The 25,887-nt window shown below is 35.8% G+C and overlaps 1 protein-coding gene across 2 annotated transcripts in view; it reads right to left on the reverse strand.

The window, feature by feature from the left end:
- HMGCLL1 (3-hydroxy-3-methylglutaryl-CoA lyase like 1) overlaps positions 1–25,887 on the reverse strand; it is a 78,550-nt gene that overhangs the window by 19,026 nt on the left and 33,637 nt on the right. For both annotated transcript variants that reach the window (XM_086876112.1, XM_023922473.2), the window contains exons 6-7: positions 17,576–17,639; positions 12,866–13,054 (exon numbers count right to left, since the gene is read on the reverse strand). In XM_086876112.1, coding sequence (XP_086732238.1) covers positions 12,866–13,054; positions 17,576–17,639 — 253 coding nt within the window. The remainder of the gene's footprint in view (positions 1–12,865; positions 13,055–17,575; positions 17,640–25,887) is intronic.

Consider the following 25,887-nt stretch of genomic DNA (forward strand, 5'->3'; position numbering starts at 1 on the left):
ATTTGTAATAGTCTATCCAATGTATCTGCCAGCAATAAAGCCAGAACACTTCTTTTGTTTAAAAAGACATTCAACTTAGCATCTTATATTTTCCTATAGATGCTCTATACATTGCTCTTACATTGCTCTGCTAACTCTACTTTTATTTTGTTTACTTGGCTTATTCTTTAGAGGAAAAAATACTCCATCAAGTTAAAAATTATTTTCTATTGTTGCAACTTTTAGGGCAAGCAAAATTTAACTGCTATGAACATTGATTACAGAAAAAAAATCTTTCTTTCCAGAAGTGTTTACTTTCTGCATTTGAATGGACTCTGTTAGCAAATCACATCATTTGTCTCTGGCAATCTTAGCACATATCATTTGTGCTAGAAACAAAGAAGAAAAAAGTGAACAAGAAAACATGCAAGCTGGCAAAATTATGGCATATATAACACTAACATTCATTTATGTTTAAAAATGGTTAAAAAGTTTCTGAATGCCTGGCTGTTTCAATTAATAACTCAGTATTTCAAAAGAAAAAAAAATGACAAATGATTTGACTCAGGAGACTGTTTCTGTGTTGCTTCTGCACAGCACAGAAAGAAAAAATGATTGTCATACTTTAAGTACTACATCAGCTTTGATTTCTGTCTTAGCTGAAGAGTCATCTTCAACTTATTCCACTTATGCAAATTCTCACTTGCTCTCCCAAGCTACAAAGATCCACCCAACACTCATTTGGATGAGGTCAGAACTCCAGCCTTCTGGTCACAATTATCTACAGAATTTCTGCAGTTTCATTTACCTTAGAAAACACCCTAAGATCTTGTTTAAAGCAACCTGATGCCCCTCAGAATAGGAATTAACTCTCCTTCCTTCATTGTTTGCTAGATGATAATAAAATTCCTTCTGAGGAGCTGTAAATATGCAAGAATGGCCAGAGCTTTAGTTCCACCCCCTCAGCACAGCTGTCTGTAGAGCTGTCCAAAAAGGAAGGAAACATCATCCTGTAAACACTACACTTCCCTACTGGAGACTCTGGGATTTGTCATTTCCCAAGTCTGTTCCAGCCATGGCAAACTCCTCTGATCCTTGCTTAGGTCTGAAATTCAGATTCTATGCAATGTCCTCCTTTTGAGGCAAAAGCTAGAATACACACACTCACAAATAATGAAAGGTCATGAAAACAATAATTTCCAAGAGGGAACCACTGCAGTGATTCTTTCCTTTTTTTTTATAGTTGCTAATAAACATTAAGAAAAACTACTTTAGGGTAAAAAGGAAGAGGGAGTCATTCCCATCAAGCAGAAAAATAAACATGTCTAAAAGCCATTTATCTTCTTCTAGCTGATGCATACAAATTAAAGTTCCATATGATTACAGGGAGAACTTCTGAAAACAATTCAAGTAACACTTATAGATATAATTTATTTTCAAAACGAATTTAAATTAAGTGAGGAATTAAACTCTGAAAAAAAAGTTATTTTAAGAGTACTTAAATTTTAATTGTTTCTTAACCAAATTTTTGAAATTTTTATTTTACAATTATTTTAAAAATTATTTGGAAATACACTATTTTATTTCTTTCACTGCTCTACATACCTTTTTAGTCCAGCATATAAACTCAAATCCCCAGTGGCATCAGCAGCACACTCAAAACTGATCAGAACCTCTGAAATCCCATCTCCAGAGACATCCTTAGATGTTATTATGGAATGCCATTTGTGGAATGCCACAAATGTTACTAGGAATGACAGTAAAAATCTCTCTTTTGTGCAGCTAATGCACAGGAAGTTGTGCTCTTTTGTGGCTATATATATGACCAAAAACCAAAATGGCATCAGGACTGGAATTCAGCTGTCCACTGTGTGTAACTCTTGCAGAATCCTTGGCACAGCTTTGTCCTGGGGCAGACAGAGCTCCACCAAGCAATTTCAGGCACAGTCTGGGATCTAGCACCCTTTAGGGACCATCCATAGATGTCAGTCTGGATTTTTGGAGGGTAAGAGTTTGGTTTTCAGGATGCAAGCTTTACATAGCAATTGGCCTTAGTGCCACAGAGGCAAGGAGTGCTGAGCATGGCAACCCTTTAAAGGAGAGATTGAACAACTGTTGGAATGCAAACCCTATTAAGACATACAACCTCATCTCTAAAATTACCATGGCAGCTGATGAGCTACCAATTGAGGAAGAAATGCATGGGTGCTGAGAAGGGAGAATGGGATGGGCTTGCAAGGATAGGTTCTGAGATGAGCCTGTTATGTAGGATTGCATTTGTGGAAATCCCATTTCATTTGTTGTGAAAGTTGGAAGATGTGGGAGACACGAGCAAGACACAATAAAACTAAAAGGGATAAGTAACAATTGTGGAGAACTAGCCTTTCTGTGGATGAGAGAGTGCTTATATAATGCTGAATAAGGCACAAGATACAATCCCCAGACCAATGAAAATTCTTTATTTTTCAGTCATCTAGACAATCAAGACTTTCATTTTTTAGAAATTAAATCAAACACTATTTTAAAGCAACAGTTATCAGTTCAATTTCTGATTGCTACAGGCAGTCATCTCATTAAACCTACAGCCAGTCACTATGGATCATGCAAAAAAACACCTCAAAATACTACCTTTTATGCATGCAATCCAAGGCACAATAGAAATATGCCTGGGGAATTTGATACCAGTGTGCCCTCACCATACTTTCTATGCATGCTAAAGATCAGTGATTTCATGTTTTTAATGCTGTATTTTCACAGCTTCCAAAAGTACTAAATATTTATTTTAAATGTGGCTTAGCATTTTGAAAACTATTTTATACTAATTTGTTCTATAAACACCTGAACCCCCTTTTTTTAAAAAAGCCTTCTTACATTTCCAGCATTTGGAAGTAATTTGTTTCTAGTCCAAAAAAATGAATGTCTGTCTCTAACAAAAAGAGCTGGATTTCTGCCCAATCCACTTCAGAACTGGATGATGCTGACTCTTAGCCATTTAAATAGTCAAGTTAAACAAGACACAGTTGGAATGATAAAAGGAGGTCTGTAAAGAGACTATTGCTCTGGCTATGTGGACTTAAAACTATCGAACAATGACTAGGAAAATAGTGAAAGAGAAAAAAATTAACATAAATACCAAGGAAAACATTTGGGTTAGGTGAATGCAGGAGCACGGTATCTGTTCACATCGTTCTTGCCTCTTGCCAGTGAGCTGCCAGCAGGATATTTACTCTGCTTAAGCACTGATGGAGGCAAAGAATGGCAAAAAGGCATTACAAAGAACAACAAAGTGAAGGGGGACGCAAACACTAACAGGCTGTGTGGAGTGTTATCCTAAAAAGCAACTATAATCTGCTAGTTTTGTATCTAAATTGTATTCTATGCTATTTTGTGTGAGCCTTGTTTGCAAGCACACTACTTTGCAAGTTTCTTACAATCTGGAAAAAGATGAAAAATACAGAATTGTCTTCTCATATCTGATTAATACTAGTTCCTTTCCCTTTTGCAAGCTATAGTTCCAGATATGACAACTAAAGATGCAGCAGAACAGAATGTGATGAAGACCAGAGAACCATTTAAAGTAAATTCTCCGAATCTCCTTATTTTTGCATAGGAAGAAGTGCATTTACAACAGCACAAATATGAACAGTAATAAAAACAATATTAGAAATGCATTTTAGGTACTGATCAACTGAATCCATATGGCCTTAATGTTTCTAGATTTAATGACTCAGAAAATGATCATGAAGCTTAAACTGGAATGTACCACTGACACTGCAGAATTTAATGTATAAACAAATGCCACTTACAGGATGGAGAACTCAGAAATTAAAGAATTTAAGATGTGATTAGGCAAGGTACAATAAAACAGCATTCCAAGAAAAAAAAAGTAGAAGCATGCAAGGAGGATAAGCACAGAAAAAGAATATTTGGGACAAATTAATTTTTTTAATGAATGCACAGCTTCAATACTATTTGTATAGAAATGATCTTTGCTTTTAAGACAGAAAACTAAAATCACTTCAGATTTTTTGTATAGCTGCTGCAATGATTTTCCATTGATATTCCATTTAGTGATAAGTATGTATGAATTTGGGGAAATATAAAGAGGCATAGATTTGCAGGTGAAAATCAAATGTTTAAAAGTATTTTAGAAGACAATTGAAGTTTGATTGTAAGCCATAGGAAAGTCATGTCTACTGTTCCAAGTCAGCTCTAGTGAAGTAATTTGAAGATGAGAATAAACTATACCTGATGAATGCTGTCTTTTTTTGGTATCCTGAAACAGACTTAGACTTGAGGTTTGTTGGTTCAGTAACTAGGTCTGAAAGCTTCCTAAATCAAATCAACATATTATAGGCAGCTAAAACAACGTACATTTCTATTACTCAGTAATCCTTTATAGCATGCTAAATTTAATTTCAAATAAAACCAAAAAAAAATTCATTTTTCATTTTCAAATAAAAAACAAAACCCACAAGACCACACATACAGGCTATACTATTGGTATATGCATATAAACAAATCTTTGCCTCAGGAACTCTCACTGCTATTTCAATACACAATAACAAATACATTCTCCTTCCTATCCAAAAATGTTCAAACAATAAGAACCTCGAAACAAAGTCTACCATTTAGATTTTTTTCCCAATTATGCTGTAACATTTGTAATTATAGTAATGATTAATTTATTTGTTGATTCTCAGACTACCATGCTTTTCTGAAGCATAAGGATGGGGATCAAAAACCTTAATTTCCTCAGAAATTTCATACTGTGCACATTCTACAAAAAAAAAAAAAGCAGCAGAACAATAAAAGTAAAGTAGCTAATTCTTTTGTACTAATCTAAGAAAAGAGCAGGAGTGGTGCTGCCTGTTCATTTGTTTAATTCCTTATTTTGCTGATATTACGGGCAAAAACATAATACCAGTACCAAAAAAAAAAAAAAAAAAAGGACAAAAAAATACAAAAAAAAGAAGACAAAATACTAGAAAACATCTGATGGATTTTGAGCATGAGCACTTATGTTTTCATTTTCTTCCCATATGCAGGTCTGATTTATCCATTTGTGCAGTATGTTTTTTCACTTACAATAGTAACTAGCTGACTGTTCACAGTAGCAATATTATTTGATCAAATGAAAGTTTTTTCTGCTTTCTCAGACACCCTTTTTTAAAGTTTTCTTCAGAAGAAAATGAGCACTTTGAAGCCTGGCACCTTTGCATAATTCACCATTTTCCCCCTAACTTATCTGCTTTCAAATTGAGTTTTATTCACCTGTCTCATTAGCTTTCAATCTCAAACAATTCCACTCATGCGCTTTTCTAATATCACATACTTCTTTGTCTCCAACATCAGCTTTTTTAATTGCTAGATTTAGCTAAGTGCTATGTCATTTCCACAGTGAAGGGGGAATAAAAGGAAACAGAAACCAAAAGGAAAATTGATGTTTTCTAAAGAATTTTATTTTACTGCCAACATTTCACCTAGCTTGCTAACAAATAATCCAGAAGTAGTGTTTATACTTTCAAACCCAGAAAATACCTAGGAAGTGACCAGGATAATTCAATTCTTAAAAAAAAAATCCAGAAGCAGAAATCTGGGAATAGCCTTATTCAAAAGAAGAGGCATGTTATAAAGAAGTTTCTTGTTTTACCTAAAATTTTGTGTATTCCCATTTCTTATGTTTGATCTCAAACATTTCCTTTTGCCTGTTTTAGAATATTACACAGATTTCCAGTTACAAGTTGTGCTAGCTATCCTGTTTCTCACAATGGAAATTTAAAATTTGAAAAAAAAAATAATTTCTACAAGTTAGAACAATTGCCCCTAACATGAGTATTACAGTCAGTATTGCAAATTATTTATTTAAGCAGGAAAACCTAGGACCCACAAGCCAATACATCCACACCTCAGCTTATTGGTGCTTTCCAACTTAAAGAAGTTCCTTTTCATAATTTCATTTGTTTCATGCCATTTAGCTAACTTTCCACTTATTACATGCTTCCACACCTTAATATTAACTTCCAGTGCAGAACACTGTAAATTGTTTTCTAAAAATTCAAAGCATATGATGGCCATTGAACATCCTTTGTCTTCTTTGGCAGTGATTTCCTCAACGAATTCCAGCAAAATACTGAAGCATGACCAGCCCTTCCTGAATTCTGTAAAGCTATTCTCAGTCAAGCTGAATTTTTTTTTGTAATGTTTCCCTATCCGAACCTTGAAATTAGTTTCTGGAGATCTCTGTTAAGTCTTCTGCAGTTTCCTGGCAAATATTTGTAAACAGCAGATGACAGCAAACTTGTGAGGTCTGCTGAAGCCTTTCCGTTTCTGTGCTTTCCTCAAAAGGAGGAACGCAAATATATTAATTTTTTTTCAATATCCCCATATATGTGCATGCTTCATATGGCAAGTCTCTCCTATGCTCACACTGTGCTTCATAACCTCTTCAGCGTGTCAGGTTGTGCAGAATAAAAGAAATGCAAGGTTACAGGGTTCAGATAATTTGATTAGGCATATATGTATTTTGACCATTTGCTCAGTCATATACCTTAAGTTTTTTAATCTAAAAAGCACAAAACTAGAAATCTATTCTATTTTTAAATTTCAATTTCAAAAATTAAGTTTTAAATCTTAATAAAACTATCTGTATTTGTCTGATGATCTTCCTTTGTTTTTTAACTAGCATCCTAGCAGTTCACGAAGTAAAACAGAAAAGCCTTATTTCTGTTTTACAAATAAAATAAATTTAAAAAACAAAACAAAAGCCATGAGTACAGCGACATGTCGAAATTGGGAAACGACAAGCCAAGGTGTATGTTATGGTTCCTGTCCACTGTACCTCCTTAATTCCATACAGTACCTCCCTGTTATCTTAGAAATACAATCTGTAAGACAGTTGAAATTTTAACTGAACTGTCACGATTATTTTTTGCTCTGTTAAAATTTAGTTCAGATATAAATAATTTAACTGCCAGGTAGTAAGTGCCCCAGCATACTGCTGAAAAAAATCCAAAATATTAGTATCATTTAATCCATAACCGAAGCAAGAATTTTGGCAGGTCAATACTTACAAGTTCATTTTGTCAGTTACTACAGAACTCCCCAAAACCAGTATTTTTTGATGTGTGTAGCAGCAGACAAATCTGGCTGGACTGGCTTCCTTAGTTAAAAAGTTCATATTCACTGTTACAGGAGAAATTCCTAGCACAATGAGAACATGCAAGGCTTCGTACTTTTTCACAGAGACTTATCTATCTTCTCTGCATTAAAACACAAGTGTGAATTCATTGTACTGCACTATAGCTCTGGATGATTGTGCTTTTCAGGGAAATAAAAAGACAGTGTTGCTCACAAATGAAGAATGATAAGGTATTGTTTTGGAGTGTTTTTTTCCTTTCTTTTTCAGTACATAAAGCTTGTGAAAACTAAACTAAAGGTATTGTGCTTACAATTTTTTACAACATAGTTTCGTAAAACTGTACTTGAAGAAAATTATCCCATTGCTTCTTTTTAAATCAAGAGATTAACTGGTGACTGTATATATGTTTGTATGCATAATTCAGTAAAAAGGCAATAAATCATCAACAGAAACCCTGAAACAATTTATCTGGAACTCCTATACACATGCATTTGCCTTTTTCCCATTCAACCTTCCACTGGTTCTATCCATATATTCATGCCATTTTACCATCATTGATGGTAAAAATCATGATTCTATTCAGGTACCTTGCTTGGCTTCTAGCTGTAACTACCAGCATTCACTGGGATAAGCTAGGACTAGCCCTCATCCTTGTATATATCTACTAAAATATGCCAGACAAATCCAAGGTGAAAGAACTGACTGCAGGATAAAAATGCTAAGTGGATTTCCTAGTACAGAAGTGTTTCTTACATATGATTTATTTATTTGGAAATTCATCACTAAGGGCATTACAGGTATATTCTTTTATATCAGTCACAGAAATGCATATCTGAAAACTTGAGAGGAAAATGCCAGTGAACGTAATCTGGCACCTGAGAGAGGCATTTAAGTGTTGTCAGACACCAACACCCATTTCTCAGGCTTTCTTAATTCATTTTTATACCAACAGAGCTGAATGTGGAGAACTGTTAGGGCTTTATGTACACTCAAACACCAGGAAATGCTTTCTGAGTTTAACTAAGTAGGAATATCTTGCCTCTGCAAGACAAAGCCTCCAGCTGAGCTCCAAGATCAAAGCACATGAGACCTGCCAACTCTCAGCACACACTCCACCACCTACCATTAAAAGCAAAGCTCAAGTTATTGGTTGCCAGTCCCTTCACTAAAGACTTGCAGTGGTGGCAACATCACCAGAAAACAAAGCTAAGAAGTTGAGTCAGAGATTCAACATTGGAATCAGGTCTGGACACAATAACCAGGATCAGACAAGATCAGCCAGGTCTGAGGGTAAGCCAGTTAGTCAAGCTGGCAGGTGAGGATGAGAATGAGAATTAGGGAGGTACGAGACGACACAAGTGCAATGGCAATGCTGCTGCAGAGTAGCTCAGGCAAGGGACAAGCACTAGAGCTTCAGCTTTAAAGCCACTGCCAGATGAGGGAGAGGGAGACTGCACTGAAGATACTCAGTGCAGCTCCTGGACAAGAGATCTCAGAAGCACCTGAAACGGGCCATGACAGCTTGTGACTTCAAGCAAGCTCAACAGCTACAAAAAACCAAATCCTGTATTTGAAAATTAAAAAGAAGGACAAGATGAACAGCTACATCTAGGAGATAGTTTTGTGTAGAAAATTCATCTCATCTAATGTTTTGCATGGAAGTTCACGTAAATCACAGAAGAAGGAATTTTAAACACAGGGTTTTTTTAGTCACTTAACTTAGGCTCTACCATTTCATGCTGCTGGCTGTTGTGAACTCTATTCCTGTAAAAAACGATCCTTCTAAAATAATAAACCATGAACTTCAGCACCTACATTCAGATTCCTTTCCTGCTTCTGGCAGTTAACACAGCCAGGCCAAAACTGAGTGGTTTGAGTGAACTTACATTTTACTATATAAGTAAACTGGGTGCACAAAAATATTCAGTTTAGTTAGGGTCTCCAGCATGCACCAAGAGACTAGAATAGATTTAATTAAGTGATGCATGGAAAAGGTCAGCAGTCAGCTATTCTTACTTGGATTTACTTTTCTCTTAAGTTTATTTAATCTTTAAAATTCTAGGATCTTGAAGAAATTCATAAAACATTATTAAATATTTTAAGCTCTCTAAAAGAGGATATATTATAATGTTTGTAATAAGAATCTGTACTCTCAAATCTGGATTTTGCAGTCTGAACCTTGAAAGTTTAATTAAAGGCTTGCTAAATTTTGTTTCTGGTACTAAAGTGGGGATTTTTTTTTCAAAATTCCTGTTCTAGAAAAAGAAAGAACTAATAAAATGAAGTTACATTTAGTATGTAATCAATTGCATTCATCTCATTGTGTCCAATAAGGTGAACATGATTAAACAAGGTGATAAAAATCCTTGGTCTTTCTAAGTCATTACAGTTTTATACTTGTTTTCCTTAAGTTAGAATTTCATCCTCATAGTGCAGGGATCAGTTCATTTTAATGAATTAGCATAGCAATTTGAGTTTGGTAAGATTCTATGGGACTATCATGTGATTGTTTCCTTTATTCAGGTATCACAGCCAGACAAATATCCTCTTTGCTTCATACGCTTTCTCATGTTTGAATATATGTTATAAAGACAGACAAATCTATTTCTAACAACTACACAAGTTTTACAAGAAAAGAGTTCTTTAACACTTCCATTAAACACTTTCCCTTCCATACCCATTCTGTACACACAACAGGAGTCAATTGTCAATGAAACTCAAATCTCCTTAGATCAATGACCTACCTTACCAGGGCCTCTCCAGAAAGAAGTTCCCCAACCCATGTTTTTACCCTTCCTTGGAGGTCTGTAACAACCTCCCATAAATGTTTTACTATTTCTGTTAGCTACACTATGTGTTTGTCACATTTGCTAACCCACACATGTAATTTTACTTAAAATACCATAACCTCTAACTAGATCTCCACATCATTTCCCATCTTCTGAATTGTCTCTTTGGTAAATTCTATACTCTGGTAGTTTTATATTAAGCCATGTAACCAAGAGCCAGGCATGTATCTACTTTAAATGTTTACTGGTTTGTTTTGAAGCATCACTTCATGTTCCTCACATTTTCATATAGATTCTTTTCATAAATAAAGTAAATTTCCTTTCTATCTGTATTATTCGCTTCAGCAATTCAAAAAATTACTTATGCTTTAAAAGTTGGCTAATCACTCTCCCATCTTTCACTACCTATCCCTTTGCTAAAACAACACATATAAAACTGAATACTAAAATTGCAAGACTACTGCCCTGCTAATTTCTTATACAGATACGGCCTGTCAGTTCTAGATGACTTTGGATCAGCCCCAAACGAAAGAAAATATTCTGGGTAGCATAATCCTGCATGAAACAATGTGATCTGTATAAAAAATCACTTACTGAATCACCAGCAACTCTTTCCACTCCTAGGAGATCTCCCATTGAAGCAATGCCTGAATTAGTGCAGAGTGATTTGTGGCTTTCCAGCTGTCATTCATTAATTCTTAGGAAATACAATATACAATGCAACAGCACTCAGCCTGGGGTTGTTCAGTGATGTCTTAGGAAGAGTGTAATTTGTCTGCTGAATGTTCTTTAAACTTGTTTTCAAGCAATAACTGTAGCCTATTATTTCTACGACCCCCCAAACACATTTCACTCTTGCTGAAATATTGTGTCGGTCATGCAGACCCATAAAGGGGGAAGGGAAAGAGACTGTGTCTAGGAGTTTGGTTTAGGAAACAGCAGCTGAGTTGAAGACAAGGGTTTTTATTCCAGTGCTCTGCCATTCCTTTATCTTTGGCAGAAAGGAGAGCGCAAACCTGACAGCAAGGACTAGAAGTGACCTGGGCACCCTGGTCCACTGGCTTTAGCACTTCACCACACAGCCAACGTGCAACTAAGAAGGAGTCCCAGTTTTAGAAGGAATATTGCTTTAGAAGGAGTTATAATCCACTGCTAGCTGCCTTGGTTTTTTGACCAGAGACAAGAGGGGATGCTGGGAGGTGCAGGATCTGTTTGAAGATCCAAAAGCCTGGGGACCTTCTTTTAAGTGAGCCAAGGAGATGCTTGCACAAAGCCAGTCACAGAGACTGTGTAATGCCTGCTTCATCAAGGACTTTTGGCAAACTCTATGACAAGTTCAGCTCAGCCAAAACCACTGCACCTTTAGACATGTACTGTAAGAGACCTTAACAACAGAGGGAAGTTTTCTGGTGGGTCTCAGGCACCACTGCCTTCCCAGAAATCTGAGAAAGTTGCATAGGAATTTCTTTTTAAATCTTTTTCTCTCTTGAATCTGCAAGTTAATTATCCTAAGCTGCACATTGGGTACCTAAGAGGTTTTTTTTTCCTTCAGCTCTTACACAGCTGGTTTAAGAACTAAATAAAAACATAGGAACAAGAGGTAAACATGAGACAAGAATCACTTACAACAAATACTGGAGTTAACAAAGCATAGCCATTGTTCAGTGTTTAGCAGGCACCATGACAGCAATTATTTTAAGGAAGGATTTAAAAAACAATGCTTCAAGTATTTTTATGGCCAGCTCCTCCCATGCTCAGGGGTTTTCATGCTTTTAGCTATTGCATCTGCAACTGAAGCTAACTGTGAAATTAGCAATTTATTTATCCCATGGTACATACACACACATTTGCAACAGTATAAGTGAGTAAGGGTGAATACTGAATGCTGTGAGTAAAAGTTAGAACCTTTCTTACCAGATTTTGTCATTCCCTGTTTAATAGAATACCTGTGGATTTCCATATTGAAATTTTCCTTGTTCTGTCTTGTGGTGTAAGACCACTAATGCTGTTAACACAATTGTATCTAAATAACATAGTATGAGCTCTGCCCAAATAACAAGTCAGACAAAGGAAACTTTGATCTTCAAAAGGACTGACTGAATTGCAAGGAAACAGAAGATGCCATTAAGTATAAAATAGAACAATAAAGGCCTACAATTTGTAAATAGCTTCTGATTCTGTAATGCTTAGTAAAAGTAAATCTCCTTAGGAAGGCATATGCATATTAATATATTTCCCAGGATTATATCTTCACAAAAACTACATTAGAACTTGCAGTCTGTTTTCTGCATTGTGTCCTATTCTGAAAAATATATTAACATAAGGGAAAAAACTTCTTACAGAAATTAACTCTGATTATTTAGGCACAGATTTGAAAGCTGATTAAATAAGATATAAAGTTGTTGCTAATCTTACTTGGAAGGCATAACTGATAAACAAAAAAGAATAATGAAGGCATATGAATAGTGATAAAATTATCTAGACTCTTCTGTGTACATAACTGCCATTATTTTATATTTATCCTTCTGAAATCAATATGTAATTATATATTATTCCATTTTATTTTCAGATACATCTATAAAGCAGAAATTTTAGTTTAGTGGAAAACAAACATACACAGCTGTTCATAAGAAAACTGGAATGTGAGATACCAGAAAAAAAAAATTTAATGTCCCTCCTTCATCTATTGTCAATTAAATATAATAATCATCACTGTTTCTTAGTGATTTTGTATGGAATTGACGGTAATTAATAGATAATGTTTAACATTTACAGTTAAAAGCAACAGCAATAATACCAGTAGACAATCTGATGTGTGAGCAATACTTTGCTGAAGTTTAGTGAGTGCCTTTTTACTCTTATACTGATTTCTTTAATGGTAGGATTTTTTAAAATTGCACATTGAATTAAAATAAGCATACTATTATTGTATATATAAAATAAGAAACCAAGTCACCTGTATGGCTGTGAGGATATTGGCTAACGCCTGGCCATACGTGTCATGACAGTGAACAGCAAGAGCACTCAAAGGAATTTCTTTCATAACAGCTTCCAGCATTTTTTTCATACTTCCAGGTGTCCCCACACCAATTGTATCTCCCAGAGAGATTTCATAACAGCCCATACTGTACAGCCGCTTAGATACCTGATTAGAAACAGAAAAACACCAAGAGGTCAAGATAAAAGAGTATAAAATGAGGTCAAGAACATACATTATAGAGGACATACTTCTGTACAGGTTTTAGGTTTTGACCTAGTGAGGTGGATCAATCTATCAGACACTCTATATTCATTCTTGAAAACTGCCATCAAAGAAGAACATCCCACAGATCCTCTTTTTTTAAAATTACAGTTCTGCTACTTTCTATACATGGAATTGCTGACCAAGTAAAATCCATCAAAAGCTTGCTTTCTGACTTTCCCACAGAATCCAGATTTTAACATTATGAATTAAGTTTCTGTCAAGCCCTTTCCTAACATTTTCTTCTCTCTGGGGACTTCCTAGCTGTTTGGTTTTCTCCATGTACTTTTCAGCTTACAAGCTGTGCAGGATAAAGACCTGTCCTTTTGTTTGCATATTACATGAAGCCAGCAAAAATAAAAAATAAATAACAAAAATCCTGATTTTTCTCTTAGCACTTAAAAAATCCAATGGAAACTGAAATTTTAACATGCTGCCATCAACATTAATTTATCAATATTAATTTTTCTTGTTTTTCATGAAATCAAACATTAAAATACTAACAAAGTAAAACTGCAACTTAATTAACATTCTAGTCCTTAAGTTTTAAAAAAAAATCTTAATATCAAACAAAACTATTACAAGTAGGTCTTATTTATGTAAGCAGAGCCCTAAATATTTCTGGAATTATGTATTTGAGGAGTTCTTTGCATGAGTGAAAACTGAGGTCTGGCTCCATAATTTTTGCATGGAAACATATTCAGAAGCACAAAATCATGTTTTCACTGAAAATATTGCTTCAGGAGTTGAATGCAGGATCATTCCATCTTATTTTTGTTGGATTTATTTGGAATGACTCCACCTTATTTTCAGCTGCTCAGTATGTTTGTCCCTTTTAGAATTCCCCACTGCGTATGAAAGATCCCAAAAGACTGCTCCACTGGAATGGAATCCCAGTTTAGAAACTAACTGTTTAGAAATGAAAAAGTACAACCCTGTTCCAGAAAGACATCTTATGTCACACTGGAGTCTGCTGTTAAAACAATTCCAGGACTTCATCAGTGGGATTGCTGCGAGCATGCCTGAGGAAGTGGACAAAGTGCTGCACCAGCAGTCTCGGAAGTGCTGGAGTAGTATTGCTGCTTGCTTAATTCAAACAGCTGAAAAAGAACTTCAAATGGTCTGAATCATCCTGCTTAAGGCTTGGAAGTGTTATGACTATTGCAAATGTGGTAGAACTGTGCTTTAAACTCAGATTACCTGATACATACACACATAAATTCAACATACATTTTAAGAAAGGGACATTCACTGGAATGCAAAGGATTAATCTCACAGAAATTTTGATGACATATATTTTGATGATATTTTTATATCATCAAAATATAGCAGGCATTTAAACTAGACTACTGTTGTACAGAAAAAAAAAAAGGATCATCTGCAGTTAGTGGTGAATGACATTCAGTTAAACTCCAAACCTTAGTGTTTCTTTAAGATCAGGGCAAAGAAATGTACTGCATTTTTTCTCCTGTTCTTTTTAATGCATGATTCAAAGTTTTTCTAGATGAGTATCTTAGTCATAACTTGAGCTATATAAACTGCAAGAAATCATATTGCATTCACTTTTTTCATGCTCAGTCCTTAGGCCTTTCAGCTTCCTGAATGCAGAGTTCTGAAAGATTCAGGAGAGTGTGAAGCTGTTAACAAGATGAGCATCATCACTGACGTGTCATGATCTAAACTTAACATGATCCTTAAAAAGAGATATATATTTATTTTAAAGAAGAATAAATATGCTTGGAAGCTGAATGGGAGTTTTTTGTACTGAATTTTCTATTCTACCATAGTAAAAGACAACTTCTTAGCTATAGTTTTGTAAGTTTTCAATGTGGATTTTTGGGAGGAGAGTGTGGGAGAAGAGAACACACTGTTTTTTCTATGTAATCAGGATGTGATTATGAGCTTGCAGCTTTGTTGATTGAACAAGGTTGTGCTCTGCAGCATTGAGCAGTTTTGCTATGCATGAGTCTTGTGCTACTTCCCTTGGGAACGTTGTCCCCTTGACAGCAAATATTGATCAAAATGGGAACTGGGGAAGCAGCACTGCAACATCTTAAGCACATAAACAGTCCTACTCCTGGAAATAATATCTAAAACTATACTCTTATATTCAATATGAAAGCTGATAATCCAGCTATAGATTTATTTGTGTAGATCTATTTATATAGATTATTATTAATATATATATATAGATTTATTTATATAAATCTATTTAATCCAACTAACAATCTAAAAAACCTGCAGTTCTTGTGCTGTAAGGAAAACTTTATTGATGCAACAATATTCAAACAAGAGTAGAGACATTTTCTATAATTTGATCAGGATGTGTCCTGGATAATATTTAATCTACTTAATTCACTGTTTTAGGTTAAAAGGAAGCTAAGGTAAGAAATAAGCAGGCAGAAAGATAAAAACAGCCCAGGATATGATGGAATTATATGATAATGGATTATACAACTGGCTTCAAGGATGTTATACAGTGTTTCCAACAACTTTCAAGCTTTATATGCCTAAAGTTGAACTGCAAAATGATAAAGGGTTAAGCAGTGACTCAAACCACAAAATGACAAATGGTTAAACAGTGACTTCCATTCAAGAATCAGTAGAGTAATAAGACTAGGCAATTTATTTTAGGATATGAAAACGGTTTGCTTGTTTGTTTATTTTAAAGAACCATACAAATATACCTGTTAAATTCTACAAGTCTGAAGGCATCTGAATTTGGCACTCACTAGATTACTATGTGTAGTTATGTATCTAGTATGCTAGAAATTAATGTAGTCTGTGACAATCTGTAATAATGCATGTAGTTTAAAATAATCCACCTCTTCTAACTGCTTTTGCTTCAGTTAAAAAAATCTTTTGTTTAAAAAAATATAAAAATGGCCACTGTTACTGGCTGCAGGAGAAACTGCCTAAATCTTTCAATCATAGCTACTAATTGCAATACACAGAGAGTCAAAATGCTCACATCCCAATAAGATGATGACCAGAGCAGCAGCACTCTGAAGGAGTTCAGCAACTCAGACAGTAATTTTGATAATGCTGATTCTGTGCATGTATTTACATAAAATACACTAGATGCTTCTATATACACAGCAGAGTTTGCTGAATCAGGGATGGAATTAATAAATTTAATGCAGTAGCTTTTATTCATGAACATATACACAGTGGTATACAGGTATGCAAGAATACATTAGGATGAATATAGAGAATAAAATAGCTGTGTGAGTAAAATTTTGCAGGTCTGGAACATTAAACAGCAATCCCAATGGTATACTGAGAAGGATCTCTTCTGTGCAAGGAGAGTCAGTAAAAAACAAGCAACACATGGAAAGAAGCCTGTTGGGGAACATGGTAAGCAGTATGTCATCACTACTGTAACTAAAGCTGTGTCATTTCTATCCCTCACTTCATATTAAAGCAATAAATTTAGAAATACTGGGCACCTTCCAAATTAGCTTTTCTTTTTTCTTTTTCTTTTTTTTTTCCAAAAGAGTCTGAGTATGTGTGGATGGTGTGGGAGAAGTATTATCACAAATTTAATCTGGAGTGTATACTAGAAGAAGATGCAGGAGAACAGGATCTGGAGAACAGGACTTGAAAACCACCCACACAGATAAACATCAGATAAATGTTGACTAGCTGCTAGTGCTACAAATTAAAAAATAATGGTTTGGATATTCTGCTAGATCAACAAAAATAGGTGATTAAGTGTAACAGAGAAGACAAGTTTGTCTCTAGGTGGAAGGCCGGCATGTCCTGCCTTAAGCCTCTTGGAATTTTTATTCCACTTTCTTTTTTACCTGTCCGTTTAAGCTTTGATGCCCTCTTTGCCCTCCTGCAAAATTTTACACTTGTGTTTCACTCATTTCTCTTCTGGAAAAAGGCTGGACTAAGAGATCTTCTTCCTTATCCTTTATTCTAAATGGGAAAAAAAGGGACAGGGAAGGAAGATGCAACTTATTCCATCATGGCACTAGAGCAATTTAAGAAATTATATTGGGGATGAGTTTTGGTTCATGTGTCGATCACATGACCCTCACCTGAAGCACAGTGTGTTTATTCCAGCATGAAATGGATTTAAAAGCAAGAAGCTGTGCTGGAAACCCTCTTGTACAACTGTCCACTGACATATGTGCTTAAGTCTATTTCCTTACATAATTTCTTACCTTCTTTCTAGATGAAATAGTGCATGTTTTTTCTCATGACTGATAACAATCAAAATATACTATTTTTCTCACATTTGACTGTATATGGTTAAGTGAAGTTATGCACCAATTTTTAGCATTAGTTAGGATTTTTGCTTGTTTTCCTTAAATTTTATCCATTAAAGATCTTTTTTATGATTAGGTAGAGAAAACTAATTATAGACATTTTAAAATGTATTTTTGGTTCATTAACAATCCAGAAATTCACTCTTACTTCTGCCACTTTATCTGGTACAACATTTCCTTCATATGGGCATCCCAAGGCACAGGACACGTACCTGTAACAAAAAGAACACAAAATGTTCTGTTTTATATACATCTGTATTCATCCATGTTACATCAAAAAATATGTTAAATATAATTTTGAACATATAAACCAGTCAATGCTGAATAAAGATTTGAATAAAAAGTTAAAGTTACATCAGATGAAAACAGAAGGTTTATCAATTTTCCTTTCAGATCATGGAATAGCGATGCATAGCTTTAATTATGCTCCGTATGTCACGAGTTGTAAAAGACTGGCAATGCGGTCAAGTTTACAATGTTGTAGGAGATTCGGTTTTTATTGGTATTTCCTTCTGAAGTTGCAAGAGCCAGCTCAAACTTTGCCTTGCCTTGCTCTCACAAAGTATTCAGAAGAAGATGTCACTTTCTTCCTTGTACTACCTACCCAGATCATAGTGAGCAACCATGGACAACCCCATCATCTCATCAGAACTGTGGTGAATGAGGAAGCTTTCACTCTGTCTCTCTGTTCTGGCATTTCTGTCCCAGTGCCCCATAAGAATTATAGCTCCATTGCAAGCTGTAATTTAGGTATGCCCTGGGACAGTAAGAAACTGAGAAGCCAAACTGTGTCCCTCAGCAGCTATTGGATCCACAAAGAATAAAAACTGAAAGCCACAACCAAACTTCCGTTGTTCAGCCCAAATGCTCTATTAGCATAGAATTCAGTTTAAATTTCCTCTTTTTAATGACAATTAAGAGCCATGAAATTCTAATTAAACTTCTAATTGTGTATCTTAAAATGATCAGGAATATGGTTAAACTAACCAGAAACATCCAGTCAAAATCAAAAGTGTGACTGTAAAAGGATTTACAACAGATTCAGAGGCCTGCAGAGCCCCAATCCCAGTGGGAGGTTGCTCAACTGCTTAAAAAGAGAACAAGAGCCTTCATCGATCTCCCGTCATTCCCTTTCGCTCAACACTGAAGAATATAATGTAAAATTATACATTGTATAATGCAAAAGGGATTGAACAGATGCCAGTTTGTACGTAGTCAAGGTCCATGGGGTAAAGGATGTATTGTTTCTTTGCAGTTGAAGGAGAAACTGATTGATAGAATGTGAAATTAGGATCAGTAACACGCAAAAACAAATTGCGAAAAAAAATTCCATATTTTAATGCATAGCGTATATTTCATCCCTTATATGAAAGCATGGTCCTGGCTCACCAGAATTAGTGGTAAGAATGAAGCAGACCTTAAATCTAAAAAGAGCTTGATTAGCTCTGACAAAGAAATGGAAATGAATTTGGTTTCCACAAAAGTGGTTGGGTCCATTACATCCTGCTCATAATTCTAATCCAGATGCCTACTAGGCATGATTTCAATGTCATTATGAAAACCAGGTTTTTGAAACTTGGCCACAGAATTCATTAACTATCAGCCCCAATTTAGATGTCACTGTTTAAATTCTAAAATTCTGTATTTTCATATCTACATTAAAGATAAAAATGCAGCTACTGTTAACAGTTAAACACTGTCCCGATTTTCAGTGACACATAACTCAAAATCAATGAAGGATAATTTCCTTAATATTTTTTATGCATGCAGTTTTTCAAATGAAACTAAGCATGAAGGATTTCAGACCCAAAGGATTCCTTTTTACATAATATTACAGTGCCTTGAGCTAGTGACTGCATACACCTACTGACATTATTTTCAATATCAGACACAGTACATTTTGCAAAGTGATTAAGAACAGTACAAAGTAAATGCAAAACATATAATAAGTGTGTGAACATGTTCCCTTTACTTACATATCTTAACAGGTTCCTAAAAGCTACACAGATCAAAAAGACAAGTATTTGGTAGTGATAATGTGGCATGAATGACATCTGGAATGGAGTAGGACAAACAAAAGTAAAAGCAGGCCAAAAGGTATCTAGAGAACAACAGAATACTCCCTGTGGTTCACACCAGAGAGCAGTAACTTGCCTGAGCTCACATAATTCAGCTGGGCCTGCTGGGGTATGAAAGTATGTGGTGACCTGAGGAATCTGCCTACTACAATACACAAATCTGTTTGAGATTATGAACTCTCTGCATACTTACACCATTGTGACTAAACTGACATTTTAAACAAGGAAAATATGGTAGATGTAATCTATCTGGGCATCTGATATTCAATATTAAACTGGAGAAAATAGGGATTACTGAAAGAATTTGACAGGAAAAGAACTTTCTTCCAGAGAGACAATGAAATCCTGTAGAGAATGAAAAAAACAAATTTTCAGTAGAGTTCATCAAGAATGAGCTTGGCAGAATTTTTTCTAGTATTTTCATTTAATGAGTTGGAATAAAAAGTAGAGATGTGGTGATAACATTAAATTTGAAAGCAAAATACTTAAAATGTAGCTATAAAAGAGTAAAGTGCACTCCAGACATGTATCAGGATAAGCATTTTTAATAGAGGACATAAAATAGCAGACAGAATCACAAAATAAGCTGAGCTGGAAGAGACTCACAAAGATCACCAACTCCAGCTCCTGGACCCTGCACAGCACCATTCCCAAGAGTCACCTCATGTGCCTGAGAACATTGTCCAAATGCTTCTCAAACTCTGTCAGGCTTGGTGCCATGATCATCTCCCTGGGGAGCCTGTTCCAGTCCCCAACCACCCTCTGGGTGAAGAACCTTCTCCTGATATCCAACCTAAACCTCCCCTGACTCAGCTCCATGTCATTTCCTTGAGTCCTGTCACGGTCACCACAGAGAAGAGATCGGTGCCTTCCCCTCCTCCTCCCCTCACAAGAAGCTGTAACTGCAGTGAGGTCTCCCCTCAGTCTCCTCCAGGCTGAACAGACCAAGTGCCCTCAGCTGCTCCTCATACAGCTTCCCCTCAAGGCCCTTCACCATCTTTGTTTCCCTTCTTTGAATTCTCACAAATATCTTTCCTATATTGTGGCACCCAGACCTGCCCCCAGCACTGCAGGTGAGGCTGCTCCAGTGCAGAGCAGAGTGGAACAATCCCCTCCCTTGCCCAGCTGGCCATGCTGGGCCTGATGCCCCCAGGACAGGGCTGGCCCTGCTCGGGCTGCCAGGGCACTGCTGGCTCATATTAAATTTGCCATCAATCAGGACCTCCAGGTCCCTTTCTGGGGCACTGCTTTCCAGCATCTCACTCCCCAGGCTGTCCATACATCGAGGGTTGCCCCATCCCAGGTGCAGAACCTGGCACAATCCCTTCATATGGCTGGTGATCACCCAGCCCTCTAACTTGTCAATGTTTCTCTGCAGGGCTTCCCTGCTTTTAAGGGAGCTGACAGTTCCTCACGGTTTTGTATCATTTACAAACTTGCTTAGTATACCTTCCAGTCCTATGTCCAAGTCATTTATGAAGATGTTGCAGAACACAGGGCCTAAGATGAAGCCCTGTAGAATTCTTGTTGAAAAGGTCTTGCTGTATTCTTATAGGAAGTTGCAGAAAACTACATGCAAGCTGGAACATATGCAGGCAAGCACTGAGTACTGCTAGTGGGGGTACACAAAGCACGTGAAAGAAAACATACATGTCTGTGTGAAAGAGCAAAGATAATCATGTGCCTGGTCTGAGTACTTGCCAGTATATCTAGAATTAAGGCAGTGCTGAATGAAATGCTTTGTAATTGCATTTGTGTGTTTATAAACCATTAAGTGAATGTGTGAGGAAATAGGTTGCAAAACAAAGCTATTTATTTGTTATTTTTAATTCGGCTGTTATAATTTTCTTTAATATTTGGGTACAAAAGAACCCATAGGGCATTAAAATGCAATCAAATCAGAGCCCCAGGACCTCCACCCACGTTAGTCCAACACGGGAAACAACTTTGAAGGGCATTCTGCAGAACTACTTGGAAAGAAGAAAATTACCAAGACAGAGCCACAGAGAGAAATAGAAGACACAAGTTAAAGGAATAGTCTGGTCAACTGCAGACAAATCAAGAAGAATGAGGATAGACTACTGCTTCTGAGATCTTGTCATCAGGGAGTTTGGTGAGAGCTGTTGCAGTTGCAAGCAAGGAACAGAAGCCAAAGTGTAGGAGTTATAGGAGGGAATCACAGAAGAGGGTCTCCAGACAGTAATTATAAACAGCACCTTCAATGAGCTTAGGAATGAAGAAGAGATAGGCGATGAGATATGATATGAAGAACCAAGTAGGGTCAAAGGTGCAATTTTTAAGAGGCAAATGCTTGCTTATATTGCAAGTGGAAAAGAGCCAGAGGACAGCGAGAGGTTAAGAAAGAGAGTAAGGGAGGGAAGAAGTAAGAGGAAGAACAGAACACGGGGTCACTGGGGCAAGTGGAGGGGGTACAGATGGAAAGTAGACAAGAAACTTCTGCTGCTCTGACAGTGGAGGAGAAAGGACAGAAGGAAGAGGATATGGTATCTATTTTTCTTAGGAGTAAAAGCAAGATCCTATGTGAAGAAAAGCAGCAGAGGAAAGAAGAGTTTGAGCAATAAATTACAGAAGCAATTGGGATTTAATTTGTGAATTCAATTAAATTGGAGAATACAGCTGTTTTCTAAAAAGATAGCAGGACTGAAAGAAAAAAATATACCATAATGAAAAAACTGTCCCAGTCTCAGAATATTCACCAGAGACACTCCACAGTATGAGAGCAGAAGCAAATATCTGAGAGTGCACAAAGTGAAATCTGGAATGAAGTGTTTAATTCTAAGTATGTGCTTAAATCTTTGCTGAATAAAGGCCAGACATAGCTTAACTACATCTTCAGCACATAAAAAAAGAAAACAGCCTATGAAGCCAGAGATGGAAAGACTTGCAAGTGAACACATTGATACAGCTGCTTTAGCAACTCACAGGTATATACTGTTTTGCTCACTCAAGTTTTGAGAAATCAGAATCTTTCCCTTTAAAAAAAGTGACAAAAAGTTTTCTACTTTTTTCACCTTGCAAAATCCACCCAGTCTCTTGTCTGTCTGCAGGTTTCACTGCAGATGAGTATCAATCTTCTACTAAATTGTTCCCTATGCACATAAAACAAAAACAACAAAAACAACAACAAAAAAACTCACATCAACTTTACTGTGTAATATTTTGCACAAAAATGCTGAACAGTCTCTGGGGATGGTGAGGGAGAAGGAAGAGGAAGAGAGTTTTCAATTTCTTCCAGTATGCCAAAACCAAATTTCAGTGTTCCACAAATGGAATAGACAGTACAAGGTCCCCATGATCAAGGTCACTAGGAATGGTGATAATTACATCAGCCCAGTGCCTGTGAAGTGAAGGATATAAAACCACAAACAGGGTAAATGAGCAAACATTTCTTAACTTAAACACACTTAATTTAAGTGTGTTAAAAGGAAAATGAATCCAAGCAGAAACTGAACTCCATGTTGTAATCAGCCCTTTGTCAACTTATTTCAGCAGGAGTCCCAGAGCCAGATCCACAGCTGCTACCACAGCTGGAAGCATGAAGCCTCCTGAGAAGCCAGTTGCAGACTCAGATGCTGCTGTTTCCTGTTTATTATTATAGTGTAAGTTTGCATATAATTTACCATGTTCACTGCAGATGTATTTATTTTTATTGGATGTTTGTGCTAAAATGTACATGCCTATCATTCATAATATTAAGGCTGATCTATTCTGTCTCTTTGCAAAGAAAACCATTTGTTAAAAACAGAATCATTACTGTAGGGAGAGAGAAAACACAAAGAATAGAGGGGAGAGAGAGAGAGAGAAAGGAGAATCTTCCAGAAATAGATTCTCCAAGCCAAGTCCAAAATGTGTAAATAGGGCCAGGATCTTTTTTCCACATTTGATTTAAAAAACAACCAAAACCACCCCCAAACACACTCCCTCCCTACCAACCCCCCCAAAAAACCCAAAACAAACAAAAAAACCCCCAAAAAACCCCACACAAAAAAACACACAAAAATCCCCCAATCTTTCCACGTATTTAGTGCCCAGTTACAGTTACAAGTAATACATATCCTTTTCTCAGTGAATACTACAGAAAAAACTATTTTTAATATCTTTTAATGCCAAAAAACCACTATTAAATTGTGAACTGTTCAAGAAAATAGTTACTTCTCTAAAAAATATAACCAAACTTTTACAATAATGAAGGTCCACTTAACCACTTAACTTTCAATAACTCTCTCAAGTTACCTATGGAGCTATCAGTAACATACTAGCAAACACATCACATTGTTACCTTATCATTTCATACTAACATTTCAAATCTGATTTACACTACCCTGTAAGAAGACATGGGGATTATTTTCACGTCCCACAGGGATTACTCTTTTTTTTTTCTTTTTAAAGCAGCTCTTCTGGCCTGCCAATACTATTTGCTCTCTGCCAGTACAAAAACAATGGGTAAAAGTTGGTATAAATTTATTCCTCAGGAAAACCTTCACATACTGTAATCATCCAGTACAACAGAGTCACTACAATGACTCCAAGATCCTCTTCTTTAACTGTTCCCAGTACAGAGAAATTCACTAAATCCCCACATCCCAGCAATCTCTGGATTTTTAAACTTCTCCAGTGCACTGATTCCAGCTGGCTTAACACTGCATAACACTGTAGATTTCTTTATCATTCACATACAAAAACATGTTTCTTCCAAGTCTATTAAACGCTCATCTACATTTTATTCTTTCCATAAGCCCAAATATAGGCTCACTTATAGTGACATGAAGGTGTTAGACTGGTTTTACTACCTCGAAAAGTAGTAACAGTATAAATCACAATATTCTCAAAATAATTCTGAGTATGCTAAACTACACAGTGTAGTCTTTAAAATGGGCAGTCTAAAGCAATGTGAAAAAATGTGTATTTGAGCCCTAAGTATTCCAGAATACCAGAAAATATGAGTTCTGAGTTTCTGTCTGTATTTGTAAGACACACACAGCTTCAAACTGTATGTATTTGTGCAAAACTGAATTGTTGAGTTTATCTCATGGTATTTCTAATTACATATAAAAGATTCACTACTGTAAGGCCAACCAAATATCTCAACTTGAAGTAATTTAGAATGGACTGTAATAAAAGAAGAAAAAAGAACATCATTGAACTGAATTATAAAGATCTGATTATCTTGATAATCAGGAGTTTTAGATAATCAGGATGTGTCTTTATAAACAAAACAGACATTGCTATTAGTTTCTGAAACCAAATAAAAGGTGATAGTAATAATAATAATAATAATAATAATAATAATAATTACACAACATAGTTTGTTATCTATTTCTTATGGAAAAAATATTGCTATCTTTCAAGTATATCAACCAGTATTTGAATTCTGTACAAAGACAGATGCAAGCCAAATAGTGATACATTTCAAAATGCTTTTATGTACTATGAACTGCACCATAAAACCCATTAAGAGGCACAGGACATAAACAAAGAAATTACATATAGCAGCTCAGAATTAATGTGTGATTACATGTGCTTCAATTTATGAAGCAGCAGCTTTGTAAGGAAATGTCTCTAGAGGTATTCTACAGCAATCACTTTTGGCTGTTTTTTTAACACTGAGCCTCTAAACATTTGCATATACATTCACATTTGAACAAATGGCCCTAAAAGAGGTATTCATATGAAAATTTTTCAGGTCTGGGACATAAATACAGTTTTTAACTGATGGCCATGGAGAAGTGGTTCTTTTAGTAGAGGAAGAAAATTACAACTTTTCAGGCTTATATCCCTGGTTTATTTTTTATTAGGAATAAGGCGGTCCTATTATAGTATTGAATGTTTCAGAGGGATATAGTCTGATTGTATGTCATGGTCAGAGGACCCAAAGCACCATTTTTGGAAAAGAGAAAAAAATACCAGTCCTTACTTCCTTTACTGTTCTATTGTACTAAATGCAATTAATTCCTGTGTCTTTTTAAATTTTGGAATACAATAACTTAGAAGAATCTAGCTTAATGGAACACATTAACTCGGAAGAAACCAGCTTATTCAGAATTTACTCAACATTTTCTTCATATATACACTCATGATACACAAGTTAAAGGACAACCCAAGTGACTACTTCCAATTACCATTTCTCACAATTTTTATCAATCCTGGCTGTTAAGACTTAATTTTTAATCACTGAATAAGCTGTGATATTTTCAATAGCACCTGAATTATGCATTGCAAGGTGCAAATATAAAGCTAGCACTATTTTGTGTCACTTTACACGTAAAACACACACAGTAGTAATTAGCTGACCACACAGTTCATAACTGATTTGGCTCAGTGTCTTCACAGAGTGTGTCCCAGATGTTATTGTAAAGTTTTT

The sequence above is a fragment of the Cyanistes caeruleus genome, chromosome 2, assembly GCF_971803275.1.
Source record: "Cyanistes caeruleus chromosome 2, bCyaCae1.hap1.1, whole genome shotgun sequence".
NCBI lineage: Eukaryota > Metazoa > Chordata > Aves > Passeriformes > Paridae > Cyanistes > Cyanistes caeruleus.